At 39.4% G+C, this 19,599-nt stretch overlaps 1 protein-coding gene and 1 long non-coding RNA gene across 13 annotated transcripts in view; one reads left to right on the forward strand and one right to left on the reverse strand.

Moving 5' to 3' along the window:
• RAD51B (RAD51 paralog B) overlaps nucleotides 1–19,599 on the reverse strand; it is a 426,980-nt gene that overhangs the window by 244,654 nt on the left and 162,727 nt on the right. For 10 of the 12 annotated variants that reach the window (XR_004357586.1, XM_032691028.1, XM_032691026.1 and 7 more), the window contains exons 8-9: nucleotides 14,872–14,968; nucleotides 10,166–10,243 (exon numbers count right to left, since the gene is read on the reverse strand). Coding sequence is in view for 11 of the 12 variants with exons in the window: in XM_032691028.1 (XP_032546919.1) it covers nucleotides 10,166–10,243; nucleotides 14,872–14,968 (175 nt within the window). In the remaining variant the exon portion in view is untranslated. The remainder of the gene's footprint in view (nucleotides 1–10,165; nucleotides 10,244–14,871; nucleotides 14,969–19,599) is intronic. The other 2 variants (XM_032691025.1, XM_032691032.1) reach the window with 1 other exon arrangement.
• LOC116788302 lies at nucleotides 2,137–8,388 on the forward strand. Its single transcript, XR_004357591.1, has 4 exons — nucleotides 2,137–2,178; nucleotides 6,619–6,827; nucleotides 7,378–7,546; nucleotides 8,148–8,388. It is a non-coding gene; the product is annotated as an uncharacterized LOC116788302 (long non-coding RNA).

A 19,599-nucleotide genomic window follows, 5' to 3' on the forward strand; every position in this document is an offset into this window, starting at 1 on the left:
TCCCTTTGCAAGGAATTGGGAAATGGCAGGAAAGCATGGCAGGGCCATTTTTAGGGGCTGGTGAATTAAGAGATTTGGAAAAATATCTAAAGTTTTGTTTCCTGGTCTATTTGTTTTGACAATTTTGATTGCAGAACCTGTAAGCACAAGACATGTCTAATGTCATTGGAAACAGGGAAGAGGAAGGATACTCTATTAATATCAACTCTGTTGCTACTACATGGTCAAGTGAGACAAAGATAAAAATGGACAAAAGAAATTATCACCATTTGGTTTTTTAGGTAATAGAAACAGGATGCTCAGACACTGGAGGCACAAGTCTCTGCTCTGAAAAGTTTATACTGACCACCACCAGTCAGGGCATCACATGATTCCACAAGTCTCCTTTTTACTGACATGGATTGGTATCACTAGGTCTTTAATCTTTGAAAGATCTGTGTGTCAATAAGAGTATGATTGCCTTGCTAATTGAATCAATATGGAATCATGTCCCTAGAGATGGAGAGAAGACTGGAAAGGCAGAAGAAGCAGCCCATGAGACAAACAAGAGGCTTTCTTCTGAGGTTTACCATGAGGGTATGCCGTGTAATGTTTTGATCATCACTGTGCTCACTGCACAACAGGCAGTACACAGGAGTAACATCAAAACCTATGCCTGTTCTCTTCTTAAGACAATAATACCAAAGGTAACAAGATCATTTTAGCATTCAAAGTAATCAGGTGATGACAGGAAGCCACATCTGAGCATCTCAACTAAGAAAACCCCACGGAGCTTCAAGTGCCCATGACGCAGTCTTTTCCAATTGAGTGTAAAATAGGACATGTCACCTCACCCAACACCCTGGACCACAATGTTTTGAAGGTAGGAAAGGAGGAAACCACACTGCAAGGAGGAAGTGACAAATGAAGTTTTAAAAAGTTTGCAGGTTTAAACCAACTTCATCATAACCAGAAACAGCTATTAAATTCTGAAGCAATAACACATCATTAGCAATTAAACTACTGAAACTGGGCAGCAATCTCAAACTTTTTCAATGGCATCATTGAGTGTAGGAATTGCTGACCACTGTATGCAAGGCAACCACTAGCAAGGAATTGTTAATCAGAGTGATAAGAATACGGCATGCCAATACCACAGCTACCTATTCAAAATGCGAGACAAGCACTACACATCATTTCATATGGAACACAGAAGCAGGGTCAACTGGTAAACAGTTTTATTTCTGTTTTATTCTTCACTGGTTTAGCAAAGGTAAAACCTTGCGAAACAACATTTTTTGGTTGGGAGGGTGCAAGAATTATGAGAGAGAGGAAAAAAAACATCCAAACAATAACCCAGATGTCATTTTGCGTAGCATGTCTCTAGTTCTGATCAAAAACCTCTGCCTTGTCTCCTTTATTGTTTTCAAGATTTTTATTTTACCAGCAAAAACATATCCCCACAGAACATGTTACTTCTGATAAAACACTTTTTTGTTTTCATGGAAGCCATAGTTGTCACAAAAATTTTCAGCACAATCAAAATAAGTACTTTAAAATGTTGAAGTCTGCTGAAAAACTAGTGTTTTACAGACACAGCAAGGTTTAATCTTTTATTTATTTTTTAAAATGCATTTGATTAAAAACTGCACTACATCAAAGTATAGGTGACTTTCTACCATCTTAGAAGAAACAATCACCAAATCCTGGGCTGAAGCTATAATAAACTCAAAATTGATCTATATTGCATGGGTAGAGCTACCCTACCCCATTCCATGTGACTTCAACTTGCTCAAAATTACTATTCAGACTGTTGCAGTCAAATATCTTCTTAAAACAAGTGAGGAAAACAAGGTATCTCTACTTAAGGGAAATCCACAGCTCACTAAAATAAGTTTTCGAAGTCCTTTACTCTGTTAGAATGGCATTAAGGTGACAGAGGCTCTTCTCACACATAGGATCTTCTCATGTAGACAAAAGATGTTTCATTTTAACAGAAGGCAGGTTCATCTCAGGATATATTTACACTGTGCATGGTAAATACTAGAAAGATGAGCCTGCACTGACCTCTCTGCCTCTGTGACTCATCTGCTGCTGGAACCCTCTGGATCTCAACAGCTCATTTCATGCTAGCTCACATGATCATCACAGTGGTGACTAAGAAGCAGATGCACCCTCAGGAAAAGAAGAACTGGGCAGGTTTTGACCATAAGCCATGACAATAAACTCTAGGGCCATTAAGGACTTGACAGGTTGATCCCATGCTGTTTGGAGTTACCTCATACTAACCTGGAGGAAAATAATGTGACCAGTCTTTGCTAGTTTGCAGGATTCTGGTGAACAGTCAACAGAACAAACTAAAGGCTCCAAGGAACATGAGGTTTTTGGCATTTAACCTGAACCACCGTGAACTCTTCCCCTTGAGATTCAGATTTGGTCACTGACAAGGCACTATATTAGCTTGAAAGCACTAAAGTTGATCCTAAACTTCATTCCTACCGAACATTAACAAGAAAAGATTTACAGACTTCTAAAGCTTAAAAGGCCCATCTTCTTAGTCACTTGTCCTTCAGTGGGTACCAGTTTTCAGTGGGGTAACATAACTCTCAAACATAACAGCCATCCTTTCAAGTCTTAAAATGGAACATCAACATCATCAGTTTGAAGTTAAAACAGAGGAAATAGCGAGGAAAAAGGGAGGTGGGTGAGACTTATGAAAGATCATTCATCAGCAGATGCTGAGGATGACCAGATCCAGGAACTTGGTATTGGGGCATATGCTTATTGCAGCTGAGATGTGACTACAGGCCAAGGGCAGGCAAAATGTTGTATTTCATATAAAAGACACGGCAGCTCAGGCTTCAGCACAGACGAGCTTGTCAAATCCTACCAGCAAGGATTTGAGCTGTCACCCTGCTGAAACGCATACTCTTGTTTCTTGTAATCAAGCATTATCTGAGCTCAGTAACCAGAGGTCAGGCAATAGGCATTACAGCTTATTAGTAACCCCTCCTACTGATCTTTGGAAGTGGTCTGTATTGCCTGACTTACATAAAACACACAAGAGAAAACATTCTATATTTTTATTTAAGAAGTAAGTCCCCAGTAGTGAATAATTTGGCACAACAGTGTCAGACAGCCGAAAGAGTTGGTGTTGATCCCCCTACAGTTACCCTGTAAGTGCATCATTGTTCTGTTCCAAACTCCCTTGCTCTGGTGAGAACATCCCTGCTCTGACTGTGGCTTGATGACCACCCGTTAGCTTAGATTCTTCTGCCTTCATGGTGGCTTTGAGCACTACTGGATCTTGTTTAATTTCCTATAAAAGTTCTCTAGTTGGTTGCACATCAAAACTATCCCACAAAATGAACAAACATGCAACAAGCAAAGATCACTGAGGACTTGCTTCAAAAATCTCAATGGAAACACCACTGCAGATGCAGGCTAGAAGATATATGAGGCACAGAATGAATCTTACTGGAGCGATCTGGTAGAACATGGCAATTTATGTACCTCTACTTTCAGTGTACTTGAAAAAATATAGGAACTCCTATACAGTATACATTCCCAGAATGTCCTACAGCCAAAAGCCTCAATGACTTAAAACAGAATCCTGTATTCAGATTGGTTATCATTAATTTTAATTAAGAACCATCCTTCATCACTTACAGTTCTTCCTTAGACCCAGATAACAAAATCCAGCCTTCTGTTTCACTAAGCAAAAATAACAAAAAATGAAATTTGACAAGTTGAAAATCTACCATTTAAAAAATGGAATGAAAATTAAAAGATAAGCAAGGGAAGCAAAAATCTGGATGAAATCAGGTATTTAAGAACTCAAGAATTTATTTATTTATTTTGTGTGTAAGACATCAAGATTTTTTCCCCAGTCCTTCAAAGCTACAGGAACATAGATGTTGAAGTCTGAAATTGTAGTTCCATACACTTTTGCTTTTAAATTAAACAAATTATCTCAGTTTTTGGAGCACTTTTTGACCCCAGGGAAACTATGCCATTAAGAGAGTGCCAGAAACATATTTAATTGATGCATGTCCCAAGAACAGCTCAAAAGAGGGCAGACATACCACATATAGATTTCAAGGAAATTACTGAAAAGCTGCAGAGCTTCAACAGAACGTGATATGTGAAACATGGCATATGAAAGACTCAGTATCAAAAGGGTAAATTCAGTTCAGGAGATATTAATCTGATTACCTAAGAGGTACTATGAATTGGATATGCTTCTTTGTGCACCAAATCCAACCTGGACAGACGAAGGAGACTCCATTTTCTGACATGTAACTAGTGCTTAAGGGACAATCAAGTTACAGACGCTGTTTCAAACAATTTTTTCATTTGGGAGTGGCATGCGCAGTAACCAGCCTGTAACAATAAGATTTTCTGACTATTTTCTTGAGTGGCTTACACACTCCACAACTTGACTTTGCTGTTCTCATATTTAGTGTAATGCTTTCTATGCACCTGCCTAACAGAAAACCAGTCCAGCAACATCCTTAAACAAAGCACTCCACACAGACCTCTGACACAAGACTTACGCTGACTGAATTCTGGGCTAATTTTATGCAATGCAGGTTTTTATCTAAATGATAAGATATTTTTCTGCACCATATCGTCCTCTTTCCTTCCTGTCATCATTGGCAATTTCCAGGATCTATTGACAAAAATGTACCTCAAATAAATTATCTGTTGCAGGCTCCTCCCCTTGTTGGATTTACGCAACGGTGCCACTGTCAAATATCCATGACTGTAAACTATGAAGTCAATGGCCTTGAATTATCAGTTAGCTATTTAAATGTTATTACTTTAAATTATGGTAACAAATGCTTTCAAAAAAGCAAATTTGAAATCTATTTTCATTTTTGTCCACAAAATCCATTTAAAATTGAAGAAGAACAAAGCTTAAGAATCAGATCTCTATTAGGACATCTGTAACTTAGCATTTTATGTTAAGGAGACTGTTTGCATGGCTTATCAAAGCCCCTAGTCTTGCAGACTACACCAGTAATCACACATGGCCACCTTCTGTTTATTTCTCCATCAGCATCCCACATCTGTATGACTATGCTCATATGTACATGTATATGAATAACAGGATTAGTTTTACAAAACACAGAGGAAGGCTTAGCCCACCTCCACTAGCTATAGCTGTATAGTTCCCTATACAGCTTTTAATTATTTCAGCAGAGAGAGATAGACATCAATCCCTTCATTAAGGCAAGGAGTATTCAGGGAGAACCATTTTGAAAAGGCTGGCTTGGGGCAGAAGTTGCAGCTGGTACACATCCAGCAGTTGTGGCCGAATCAGCCACGCCATGAAGGCGCCGGGGCTCGCTGCCAGCCAGCTGACGGAGAAGCAAGACGAAGAGGCACGTCCATGAAGAAAGACTGCGGCAGCGTGGGAGGACTATGACCTTTTGATCTCCAAGATGTTCCTGATGTACCAAAGTGACATGTCAGCTCTAATAAGCTGCAGTCTCGAACTAGTGGCAGGGACCTACAAATTACTGTGAGATCTGAAGGCATTTGTTGTGATGATCCTGGCCTGGATGGGGCATATCAGTGCTCCCCCAGTAGGACTATTTGACAGTCTATCCCAACAATTCCCAAACCAGGGGTTGTAACCTCCAGCAGGGTCACAGCCACACAGAGTGGGGTCACAAGACTGACAGAGATGTGATTGTTTATGTTAGTATTTGGGGTCGCAGGCTTGGCTGGGGTGAGTTCACCACCAGAAACAGGGGCACAAACACAAACCATTTGGGAACAGCTGGTCTAACAGATTTCACGCTCAGAAACAACTTCCGGATATTCAGCTAAAACATGCCCAAATTACTGCCTTACATATCCATGTGCCAGCCTGAAACAACAACTCCCCTGCCAGGTATCAGACTGGCTCAAATTACTCCCAGAGAATCATGGCAGTTTACCCAGCAGTAGCATCTGTTTTGCCTTTTCCTGACAAATTTTCCATTGTTAATAGTGCAGCTATTCATACTTGAGCCATTGTCTTTTTTACCCTTTCTGGCAGTAGTTAAGCACCAGCTCATGCAGGAATCTTCTGTAGACTGTGGCTTGCCTCAGAGACTGGAGCAACAGCAGGACATTTTAGGAGAGCAGAAATTAATGTAAACATAGCCTTCCTTTAGTTAAGCTCCAGGCATTTCCTCTTTCTACCACTTCTTCACCCATCTTTCTGTACTGCACTGTGACCACTTTGGTTGCTTTTCTCCAAATATTTCTTAATTTTATTTTTTAGTATAACTGATATTATGAGAAGACTAGCAGAATACAGATTAGATTAATTTTGTCTCTGTGAAGCATGCAAAATCTGCTCATACTCAAGGCTCCCTATTTTAATTAAATTAAGAGGTAATGCACCAACTATATACTGTCTTTTATTATCATGTTATGTTTGGGTTTGAATGTAACATTTTAGGAGTAGACTGTCACTGGGAAGAAGTTCATTCACATGCCAGAGCGCCCAGCTTCAACCTCCAAAAAAGGCTAAGAGGTTATAAAACTTCCATAATTTAAGACAATAAATCATTATTACAATAATAAAGCAGGAAATAGACACAAATTAAGCAGAAACACCCATGTGCTCTTTTTACGATTAAGGGGAATCATCAATCACAGAAGCTGCCTGAGATTAACAAGGAGCCAGTTTTTCAAACATCCTGCAGTAAACCCAGAGGAAATCCAGCTGGAACTGCAACTCGAACACAGGCAACTGACTCTAAAAGTATCCTCTGTCCCTTCACCCTCACCTTCCCTTTTGGCATAAGACCTGCACCTAGGGTCACTTCTAATTGGTTCAAGTTCTGCAGGTGAACCATATGCTTCATGTAATGCCCCAAGACAAATATGATTCCCATAGTTATGTTTTCCCATAAATCAAAATCCTTCTGATCGCTTCCCAGTTCTATGAGAAGAAAGATCCATTGCTGGTACTATAAAACTCCAGAAGAAATGGGACTAAATGCTACTCAATGATAAATATTAATTTAATATTTTTTCCTCAACCTCTGTACAGATTTAAGGATAATCCACAATGAGTTAAGACAGAATTTAATTGGTCATTGTGCACAGGGACAAGTGCTGTTTAGCTCTTTCCTACCCTTGAATTCATTTTTTACAATGTAATTTGAAAGATAAATTAGTTTAGAGCAGTTCCACCAACACTGGGGTGCAATGTAGGACTGCAGAAGGAATTTAGAGCCAAACCATGTCTCATTTTAGTGAATGGAACCACTGATTTGCAGGACCACAGAAAAAGTTCATTATTCACCCACACTGTAGAATGAGTTAATCTTATTTCTAAATATTTTTAGGGCATAAAGAAATGACCAACTGCAATCTTGCCACAATGCTTTACAGCTATATGCCATCCACTGAAACTCACTGACTGACACATATATGCTCTCAAGCTTACTGCAGTTACAGGAACACAGGAATAAACTGGTGTGTGCAGCAGGATTCATGCAAACCCATTCTACTTTGCATTGGAAGGTGTAACACGTACTCGGCGCACTTCTTTTCAGCCGAGGTAAGTTACTTAGCAGCTGAGAGGTGGTAACTCCTAACCACTCAACTATGACTGTAATCACTTCTGTTATCGTGCTTCTAATTACATAGATGAGTGATTCCCAGCAAATGTACCTGAAGGCTTTCTGGATTACAAATTGTTGATTAATGATTATAAGTCATATCACGTCTTCAGAAAGAAACCACAACAAAGCAGTAAAACTTTGTATTCTCTCATCATAGCAATTAGGAAATGATGAATGGAGATTCTCTTAAACTGATATATAGAGGTCTTTGAGTGTTCCTGCTGACAGTTTTCAACCTTTCCATAGTCTATATCAAGGGATTATGCATGTCATTCAGCTTGACATTTCCAGACACACAGTCTCTGTAACAATGTTTTACTGAGAGACTTATCTTTTGATTAAAAAGCCGTTAAAATTTGGCTAGATGTTATTATGTCGTTACTTCCCACTTAGTGAAATATAGCATCAAAATTAGTACAGGCTAACATGACCACTGTTATTGTGAAATCTAACTGCTCCATATACCACCGCAACCCTGCCTCGTGCAGAAACAATCACAGTATCATTTCCCCTAATGGTTAATATCATTTGTTCCAGGCCCTGTAACGATGGTGCACTTCCTTGTGGCATTCTCAACAACCAGAAAGGCTTTTTTCTTTCCACTGAAGCAGTGGGGGGCAGACCCTACTACTGTGTTACAAGAAACACAAACACAGTGGAAGCAGAAGAATCAAATTGTATTTTGAGGAGGCGCATTTTTCCCTCTCACATGTATTAATGAGTTTTATCAAGGTCACCCCTTTTTTTCAGTGCCCACTGTTTACCTGTCCTGAAGTAGATGGACTGTGCTGACTTCTAGCAGGTGAAGGAAGATAAGCTCCTTTCTCACCTTCGAGAGTATGTGGGGCTAATAATCTTTTTCATGAAAGGTCTGAAGCTGGAGAAGTAACTCAAAGACAGAACAGACTGAAGGAATAAAAGGCTTCCCACAGCACTGTTGGCTGGTGAAGTGGGTTACAGGGTCTACGCTGGAACAATTTCTTAAAAGACAGCTGAGACATGAAGTCCAGCACCAAAATAAAGGATTAGAAAGAAACAATTCCAGCCGTTCCATTACTGAGCTCACACGAACGAGAACCAGTGAGTTAAATAATTCTATCAACTCTGACACTAAAGTCACAACGCCCAAGGCTCAGACTTGGAGGCAGAATCCTGTGGCTCATGGAGCTGTTCTGTCCCATCACAGGAGGGTAGCTGGCCTTGTGCCTAAGTGGCAACCAAACCATCAGGTGAGAAGTAGTAATTAATATCAAAGCAAACACAGAGGCAAATCCCACTACACTTCCGTGTATCATTATAACTGTAGAAGGCAAATGCTATATTGTAGCCCTTCTTGTAGCCCTTCCCTACCTTCATAAGTCATAAACCAAGAAGAGAACTCCATTAGAGAATCACTGAACAGGCAACGCTGGAAGGAACTACAATGGGTCATCTGGTCCAACCTCACTGCTCGAGCAGGGTCATCCTAGAGCACATGGCACAGGATTGCATCCAGACAGTTCTTGAATATCTCCTGTGAGAGAGACTCCACAATCTCTATGGGCAATCTGTTCCAATGCACAGTCACCTGCACAGTAAAGAAGTTCTTCTGCATATTCAGATGGAACTTCCTGTGCATCAGTTTCTGCCTGTTGCCTCTTGTCCTATTGCTTGGCACCACAAAGAAGAGCCTGGCTCTATCCTCTTGACACCCTCCCTTCAGATACTTAAACATATTGATAAGGTCCCCTCTTTACCTTTTCAGGCATGTGCTTTAGTCTTTAGGATTCACACCTGCACACTAGTCTCAGTTGGGAAATTTACTCTTTAGTATGCACAGACATGGTGTAATTGTTGGAATTCATCTTCCAAATAATCTGGCAATACCATTAGTGTTATTTGTACTCATTGCCTTTTGCATATTTAAAATTCATTAAGCTTCACAGGATCCACATGAGGGGTCACAGTCAAAAGACTTTTCATATACCATGCCACATGGTTCTTGGGTTTCTACATACCCAGTAACCTCGATAGAGATTATATAATGGTAACAAAATTAAAGGGTTTTAGTAGATATTTCCAAATACTTGGGTCTCAGAAAGTCAGAGTGGATTCATATTAAAATGATAGGATATTAATTTATGAATTGTCCTATTCAAAAATGTATTATAATTAACTAACAATACTGCTTCAATGATCCAAGACAAACTATTTTCTCTTTCAAGCAAAATTGTGTAAACCAGGCTGCAATCAGTTTACAGAGCATTCAGCTAAAACACTAAAGCCCTAAAACATGCCAAAGTGTTATGATACTTTCCACAGCATTTAAATTCATATCATGCTGGAGCACTTCACTACGACATGCATTATTCTGCATTAGCTTTAAAACTACAAGGAGGAAGTGTTTTAGAAACTTTTTTAACAGCTGCTTGATCTGTAAGCTCACAGTTCCTGCAAAACAGGTAAGTTTATGTTCTCACAGGATATTCTTTTTTATTTTAATTAAGTCACCTGCAGATCCAACCCTAAGCATTAAGTGCACACATAAATCAATAAATAAACAAACCAAAACCAACCAACAGCCTCTGATCTCTGGGGGCTCCTCAGTTCACTTGATAATTCCTTCAGTGTTTTCACTCCATTTGGCACCAGGACTGAAAGAAGAGGATTTGAAGAGAGAGAAGTAATAAACTACAGAACTGATCTTACTCTGAGGTGAAGAGGTCAACTCATTATTTTCCCCCTAGGAATATCCTGAAATATTAAGAAAGCAAAAAAAAGTTGAAGAATAAAAGCATAACCCCAAATTTTAAAAAATGGTAAACTGAGGCTTGAAGAATAAAACAATTTAATCCCAATATGACTAGAAATCAAGGGCAAAGCAAGGAAGAGAAGCCAAAGATTCCAGCTTCAGATCTTCTGCTCCTAAGCTAAAGTAGGAAAATCCTGTGGGTGGGAGATATTATGGCAGCTTAGTTTTCTCCAGTCTCCACAACACGAAAGCCTACTTCTGCTCAACAGCTTAAAAGAATTCAAGATCAGAGAAACAAAGTTGAAAAGGTCAGACTAAACTCATTGCTCACACTGTGCACTAAAAATATACAACGCTATGACAAACTGCTTGATGAGCACAAATGGCAGAAGACTGAACACTGGCTTCCCCAGAGCTAGCACAAGTTTACAGACAATTTTAAACACAAAATAATTCTGACTTTTTCAAACAAATATCTGAAAGTACTAGCTGAGACTGAAGAAGCCCAAGACAGCATTCTTTTTTTTGCTTTACACTTTGTGCATGCCGTGAGGGGGATACTGTTCTTGTTCATACCAACACACTCCTGAGCTTTTTCCAAGAAAGACTGAGTTTGGCTTTTATGTCTGTGAGAGGAAGTTAGAGCTTGCAGCTGGCAGATATATTAATAAGACAGGCACTGGTGGACTAGAAGGGACCTCAAGTAGGTCATACTGTCTTATCTCTTTGCAGCACACAAATGAAACACACAAATTTCCCTGTCCAGCTAGCACTCTAACACACAGGCTTAGAATTAATTTCTAAAGACTTTTTACGTTAGGTAAAATTTATTCATGTGAAAATAACAAAAATAGTACAGTCACAGACACAGATAATTTGTTTTAAAAACATCCATTAACAGTCATGCAAAATAATTTGCTGTGTACATTTACATTCCCTTTCTAGTGTTCACTTAGCCTAATGCAGCTTAAATCTATTTTTTTTAATTATTAAAAAAAATATTTTAATAGGGTAAGAGCTACTTTTTATGTCTAAGTAATAAAGCATTATTAGTTCTTGTGATAGTCCTGGGCTTGTCTGACCACCCCTGCAATCTAAAACAAGTTTAAGGCTTCTCAAACTGGAAATTGTCTCTGACCGGAGGAGCTAAACAGAGACTATTTTATAAAGTAAGAGTGAAAGTGAAAGAGCAGTGTTCACAATCATCCTCCAGTCTATCTGGAGCTGGACTATTAGTCTTAACTCCTTCAGATGATAATCTGGCAAGTATGTAAAGGCCAAATGAATGCAAGAGCTCAGACCATGGGTAGAGAAACTTTTGTGTTTTATTCATCACTTTAATTTGTAACAAACTAAGCATTTTTTTATCTGTCTTGAAGCAGAAGGATGCACAGATCTGGGAATTTAGCTGGACATAACCATTTCCTACAAAAATTACCAACAAACAGTTCATGAATTCTTACACTGGTACATAAGTGGTGGGATTTTACAGCCAGCACTGCTTTTACAAAACCATTAATGTTCTCATAAAAACCTAACATATTTTTAGGACATAAGTTCTCATGCACTAGATTACAATCCTACAGAAGACAACCCTTGAGCCTGAAACAGCTTGACAATGTCCTTTCAGTTTGTTCATCAGATTAACTTTCTGTCACACATCAGATGAACAGCTTCCTTGGTTTCTTGACTGATCTAACACATAACCCAAGCAATTCCCTTCTCAAGCACAATCAGAAGCAAAACCAAAAGACACTGTAACATTCCACTTCATTCTAATAGCACATTCAGTTTGAAATTTTCATTTCTGCCTCTCCCTAAGAAAGATTACCCTTTTAGCAAACCATTTACAGTGACTGGACTCTGATTTCAGATAGGATTAAAACAACATATCAGACATACACAAACCAAGTAGTCTGAGTTGCTTACAGGACTAATAATGTGTTATGGGTCCTTTCACATCTAGGTCACTGGTTCAAATTCAGCTTTAGTTGGTGATGAGTGACAAGGAACAATGGGGTAAGAACTCAGGCACAAATATGGCCTCTTATCCCTGACCCTGCAACATATCCTCTTTGTGCACTTTGGCTACTCACCTAACTACTCTTTCCTGCAAATTCTACAGTTGTAAAAGAGTAGTAAGTATTATGAATATCATACTAACCCTAGAAGACTAATTAATTTAGGATTCTGAAAGTATAAAAAAAATTATCAGAAGATTAAAGTATTGCTACTTTCAGGCTGTTCAATAGCTAACAAGAAACACATTAAAAGGGGGAACTTTCTCAGGACAGGTCAACACCTCAATGTTAAAAAATCCACTAAAACACACTGTCCACACTTGTAGCTTTTGATACCAAGATAAACACAGAAATCAAGTGCTGAATGGGCTTGAAATTCCACATTTTCTCACAGGTAGACAGCATGTGTTAAAAGTGATGAAAAACGGAAATCCCGAAGCAGCCATTTTATGAATAAGAAAGACACAGGGAGAACACTATGTAGTGTGAAGATGCACTGTGTTCTTCCACTACACAACACAGCATGTAAATGCCATGTTAATGTTAGTCAATAGAAGAAGGAAGGGAGAGAAGGAAAGAAGTTTATCAGTCCTTTATCCCTTGATAAAACTTGAATTACTGAAGGAGCCTGCACTGCTGCTGACTGTACTGTTCTTGTCCTGTGGCAAAACAAACATTTCCATTTTCAGCAACTGTGATGCTGGCTCATTTTACCACTTCAGATCCTTAATTAAAAAAAAAGGAATGAGAGCAACAAAAGAATACAACACACACACAGCACCAACACATTTTAACTCATTCTTGGGTTAAAAGGTGAAAAATAATGGTGGTAGTTTAGGCAAAACATGATAGCTTCATTAATAACCTGTAACTGCTACAAAAATCTTTATACCATCTCTTGCATAGTCCTGATTTCAGGACTAAGAATCTTTCATATTTGCTGGGAAATTCAGAAAGACTGCAACTTGTCCATGTTTTTTTCCAAAGTATCTTCAAATATTTTAACCACGGGACGAAAATATGTTTTATTGAGAACATATTTTGTTATTACTTCAACTTCAGAGTCAGCTATGCCTTTCTTTTCAGAGAAAGTTCATACATAGCAATTCTAAAAGACAAGGAAAACCACAAGTACTGTGATCAAGAGCATTTAATGAGATGATGCACAATTTCATGCCAAGAAATCACAAAGGTGAAAAATTATGCCTTCCTCTTCCAAATCTAGTTACCAAATTTCAACTCTTTCTGACAGAGGTAAGGAGCAGTATCCAAGCAATGAACTCCAGAGATACTTTGGCAAGGGACAGAGCCAACCACAGCTACAAGCGCAATTTCAAAATGATTTAATGAGCCGTGCTTTACCAAGCTCCTATTGACAAAATTATGAAGTAAACCCATCAATCAATGTTAAGGCATTGCACTGAAGTTACTTGCTACTCTTTGACACTCTGTTTAACCTATCCTCAACCTCTTTTTCTTGTCCACTGAAATGAGTTGCAGAAGTAATGTCAGTTTTAACCACTTTTTTTGGTTGTTGTTGTTGTTTTTGCCACCGGGCTGTACTTGTGTTAAGTCAGAGAAGCTTAAGAGGGCTTGTGATCAACTAGAACACAGATAAGCTGATCAGAACCATCAGAAAGTGCAGCAAGGAGAGAAAGAGTAGAAATATGTATGTTACACAAAGTGGAAAGTCCACATGCAATTATCTCATCTTTGCAGGAAAGAGAAACATTGCTTTACATCATACATTTGGGTCTATGCATGAACTGAACTCTAAATAACAAACTTTTTGCATCTGTCCCTGACTGAGGGTACTCTGACTATTCTTCGCAAGTGGGGAAAGCTGAATTTATTAGATTACTTTGCAAATCTTGATTTAAAATTAACTTTTCTTCCTAGCACACTGAATCCTCACTAGTACCCAAAAAGAGCATGACTCTCTCTAATTCTGCGCAGAAAAAACAAACTTGAAGATGTAAAACAATATATGGCATCACAAAACCCCTCCTATTACATTCACACAACATAAAGATGCAGTCTGAGGCACTGTACTTGAAAACCAGACAACATAATTCAAGAGACAGGACTGAGTATTTGCTTTCCCTCTTTTGTGACCAGTTCGTTCTCTTTGGAAACACTGATAATCATTAGAGAAGGTGAAATTTGCAGCCTAGCCTGTGTATCTACTCTTGCAGCAGGTTCAGAAGACTGAGAAAATAATACTCTAAATGCATGTGCAAGACAGTACAACACTGAGGAACTGACATGGCTCAAAAACTCATTCTTAGTCTCTAGAAAGTGTCAGATCCTTCTAGTTAGTCCACATACTTGCTCTTTACTTATAAATGGATTTTCAGAGAAACTGAAAAATAATTTTGTTTCCAGACTCTTTTAGGTGAGACTTGCTAACTCGACTCTCTCAGACCCCTGTATATCAACAGAAGACTGCAAATTACAGTGTGGATTTGTGTCAGTGTAAAGTTTCAGTTCTGACAGAGGGATCCCTTACCTTCAGACAGGGACAAATCATCAGCTGGAGACACCAGGTCTGCCTGGATCGCAGGGCCATTGCTCAGCGATGTGGTAATCTGATTCGTCAAGATAACCTGCAAAGAGAGAAGGAAAGGGTGAAGGGAAAGGAATTTTTATAGCTACTGGAAGGAAGAGAAAAGCCCAGGACTAGAATCCTCCAGGCATAGCATCCAGGCAATTTCAACACTCAGAACATTTTGAACTATCTGCAGAAACTGAAAGAGATATTTGCAAGAAGTGGAGGAAAAGGGATATTGTTAAAAAGATGAAATACTAAACAACAGGATGTTGATAAATATAGTCAGCTAAAATGAAACTACTGTTCTGAAGAGCTTCATTCATCGTTTGTTCATCTTCCATGAACAATTTGATGTTCCTTACAAAAAACCACCATTTTCTTCATAGGCAAACAGGAATTCTATTTCCCTAGCAATTTCCAGACAACTTACAGATTTCCTTCCTTTGGCTAAAACAAAATGCCATGGAGAGAGGTGCTGTAGGGATCCACCCCCATTGCTCTGAAGTGCAAAACTACTAAATGTCACAGGGCTATCTCTACACAAGAGGATTTTTGAGTGTTTTTCAGGATCACAAGATTCTGATAAACAACAGACTGTAGTACCTACACAGTGCTCTCCTCTGACAGCATGAGCAATCATAGAATCATAGAATCAGCCAGGTTGGAAGGGACCTCCGAGATCATCAAGTCCACTACCACTGCAATTACTAGACCATGGCACTAAGTGCCACATCCAGTCTCATCTTAAAAACCTCCAGGGATGGAGAATCCACCACTTCCCTGGGCAGCCCATTCCAATGCCTGGTTACTCTCTTTGTAAAGAATTTCTTCCTAATATCCAACCTAAGCCTCCCCTGGCACAGCTTAAGACCGAGCCCTCCTGTTTTACTGATAGCTGCCTGGGAGAAGCGACCAATCCCCACCTGGGGTGTGTACAAAGGGCAGGGACTTAATCAACCTGAGCTTATGACCTGCACTTACTGGGAATTCCTCGTTCATGGGGAAGAATTGCAATCCCCGATTCCCATCGCGAACGGGGTTCAACAGGTTACCCGTGCCTGCCGGTGGAGGGTAGGCACAAGCTGAGCCACTCAGTGTAGCACGCGTGCAACTGACGTGCTTGCAAGGGATAAACAGTTTCTTGTGCCCTTAAACATGTACTGTTTTCTGGTAACAGAAAGCATTAAGGCAAACACTGCAAACACCACAGAGGGAAGAGCATAGGAAACCACAATTATCTCATAATGCTTTGGATCTTTAAGTAGCTGCGTTATCTACAACAACAGTAAATTACTTTTTCTTTTTTTTTAAGAAAAATGATCCTTCTACTTGCACTGAGAACAGATCCCGCTCCAAGCAAACTCTCTTTGAAATTAATGGCCCATCTTCAGCTATATTTGACACAGGAATATGGGAGAAAGGAATCCTACATGCTACTCTGTGGATGCTACTGGAATAAATATCTTACCATTGCTAAACGGAAGAGGAATTTCTCTGCTCTTCCCTCCACTGCTCCTCCCTCCCTCTGATCATGGCTTCCTCTTGCTTTCTAACACTTTCAGCATTATGATACAACACACTCCTCATTTTCTTTTTCTACCTCAAGATCCCACATAAGCTGTGTGAGATCAGAGAGTTCTAATTGGAGTGGTGGTGCTGCGGGATATTGTGTCCTCTTCAGGCAGCATGACACGAGCTGCCAGCAACATGATGGAGTGTGAGACCTTTACCAAGACTACAACTCCACCTCCCTGCTCGCATCAGCCCACCCATATCTGTGCTTGCAAACAGCATGATGGTGCCTCAGAGCTTTATGCACTGTATCAAGAGGACTAAACTGAAAAGTGGGTAAGTCAAATCTTCATCTACTCAACAGGAGTTTAAGACCTTTAGAACTCCATAGTGATGCTCCTCATGCTCTTCCACTATTGACTACAAGCTGTGGACAAACTTCAGCTGGCCATGATCACCCTGCCCGGCTTAATCCCAGGGTGCACCTTTTGGGACTGGGCATTTATGACGACTGCAGTGAACACAAACATGGTAAGTAACAGGCTTGTTTGGTCATACACCTCAGCTAAGGTTCTTAAGGTACACTTTGCAATACTGCCAACAGCAAACACACAAGAAACACATTACATCCTCCTGCTGTTTCCCCCCTGAGCTGCTGCATGCACCTGTAAGCACCCAAAAGCAGACAGCAAAGGGCCTGGTCCACACAACTCCTTGCAGCCACTGATGGCTGTCCTGTTCATAAGGTTCCAAGGTAAGATGATTCAATTTAATAACAAAGAAGAAAAAAGTCATGTTTTCCTTTATTCTTGCCACGGTACTTATCTTTCATTTTATTGAGCTAGTTCATCCTTGTGATAAGTTGAGCACCAAAACTGGTTCAAGGCAAAGGAAAGGAGTAGGCGTCCAAGAGTCAGTAGGGATAAGGAACAGGATGTGAGACCCTTCCTTCTTGAAACTATTCTCACTTTGTATTCACCATGTCAAAAAAGCCACAGCCTCAGTTATCCATGGTATCCACTACTAGAAAATGTGCTGAAACAGAATGCACTAACAAACTTGTACACACGTACTGGTGAGGTATGAAGCTTTCATTGGCACACTTTTGCAATGATCACATTATTCACAAGTGTCAAGCTCTGTAAGCGATTCAGTCACGCCAGGCTTTGCCAAGATAATCTCTGTACTGTGTCATCATGTATTTTATTATTTATGCACCACATTTTAAAGAAACATTACGAAGCTTAACGAACATTTTTAATAGAAAAAAATACCTAAGCATACCATATTTCATATTGCTTTCTTTCAAAGGAAACTAAAGGCTTAAAAAAAAAATCAAAAGAAAAATGAACAACAAAAATATTTCAACTGCTTTTTTTCTAAATCTTTCAGATTTTTGCCCTCTTCTTTAACTGGGAACTCCACAGCATTGTTAGTTGTAGGACTGAAAATCTTCTTCCCCTTTATGTTTAACTCAAGCTATGCCTCTGAACTTAGATCTCAATTTTTGATGTATCCTTCAATAACTATTCAGTACTAATATCCTAGATGCCTTGCTGTGCTGTTTAAAAATCAGTTTAAAAATGCAGAGTCCTACCCAAGTAAATGTTCCACTCTGACCTGCTTTAAGGATGGGAATTAAGCATATTCTTAGCTCCATAACTTCACTGATAGTTAAACCTTTGCTTAAATACATGTTTAAACACTATCTTGAATAAGCACACTTCCTCTGAGACGAAGCCACATGCATGCACAGAATGCTTCTTTTGGAATTAACTGCAAATTATTCTTCATTACTTCAAGCCTGCAGAACCAACATAGAGATTCAGTTCTCCCATAAGTACAAGACAAGAGGCTGTTAGCTAAGCACTAAATTTGGTATCAAATTCCCTGTCACACTTCTGCAGCCTCACTTACTGCAAAATTCTTCTATCAGGTATAGTTACACCTATTATCAGATAGATAGATAGACAGATAGATAGACAGACAGACAGAGAGACATCCCTATATCTTTGTGTACCTACCATAAAACAGTTTGAACCTCACTCTAAGAGTATCCAGATTACTCTAAACTCTCATTAGATCAAACAAGCCACGGGTCAGTAACAAAAGAAAACATGCTGGTCCTTTGCTCCAGTCAGATTTAGCAAACTCCTCTGAATATGTACATACATCGTCAAAATTTCAACCACATGCCCTTACTGGAAAGTGCCATTTTTATTTTTCCACGAGTAAAACTTTGGTCACAAACACTTTGGCAGTGAAAAGTGCCATTTAAACAAGACCCTACATTTTCAGCAGTCCCCAGTCCTACAGGCATTCAAACTGAAGTCCTGAATGTTGGTATCACGTGATTCCAGTGACACATCTAAAGCAAATAATAATTTTTCCCCCAAAGTCTCCTTCACTAACCTGAAAGATATGCTTACACTCTGTTCTGTTATCCTTTGAAATGGTTTGATGCGTTCAGAGAGTTGCAAATAAGTGTCTGAGGGAATGGTTAAACTTGTGTGTGATTTGGAGAGAAAACACAGGCAGACAAAGGAGATCTGGTGTGAAACAGCTGTGTGACTTTCTGATGAGTAATCACATCTGTGCATGGACAGCATTTGCTGAGTCTCACACATTGCTTCATACATGCGTGCACAAACTACAATGCTAGTTTTGATGTTAATGACGCCGTACCTTAAAAAACACCAAAAAGAAGGCTAGAGTATCCCCCTTTGGTCTGATAGATGCCACACTTGAAAGAAACCACCTCTCACTGCTAAACAGCAGTTGGAAACATGCTGGAGCTGCAACTCCAGGCAGACTTACTAGAGACTGCCTTGCACTGAACTAGCAACTTCCTCAACTTTTCATCGTAGATCTGTCAGATACAGATCAGATTTAACCTGTTTAGTACAAGAGACCTGCCAAGTCCTCAGGCTAAGTAGGTGAGGAAAAGTTGCCTCTGTTGTGGTTCCTTTTGACAGATACTGGACATCATTACCAGCCAAGAACAGCTTCCTCTTAAGAGATTCAAAGCCAGTCACGTGTTTATTATCTTCCAGCAGAACGCTCAACAGTGAGAATATTGCTACATGGTATTTTGATGTTATAATATTGAAATACATAATATTTTAAAATGCATTGTATTTTAAAAATACATACTATTTTAAGAGGAGTTCCTAT

This window comes from Chiroxiphia lanceolata, chromosome 6, assembly GCF_009829145.1.
Source record: "Chiroxiphia lanceolata isolate bChiLan1 chromosome 6, bChiLan1.pri, whole genome shotgun sequence".
NCBI classification, from domain to species: domain Eukaryota; kingdom Metazoa; phylum Chordata; class Aves; order Passeriformes; family Pipridae; genus Chiroxiphia; species Chiroxiphia lanceolata.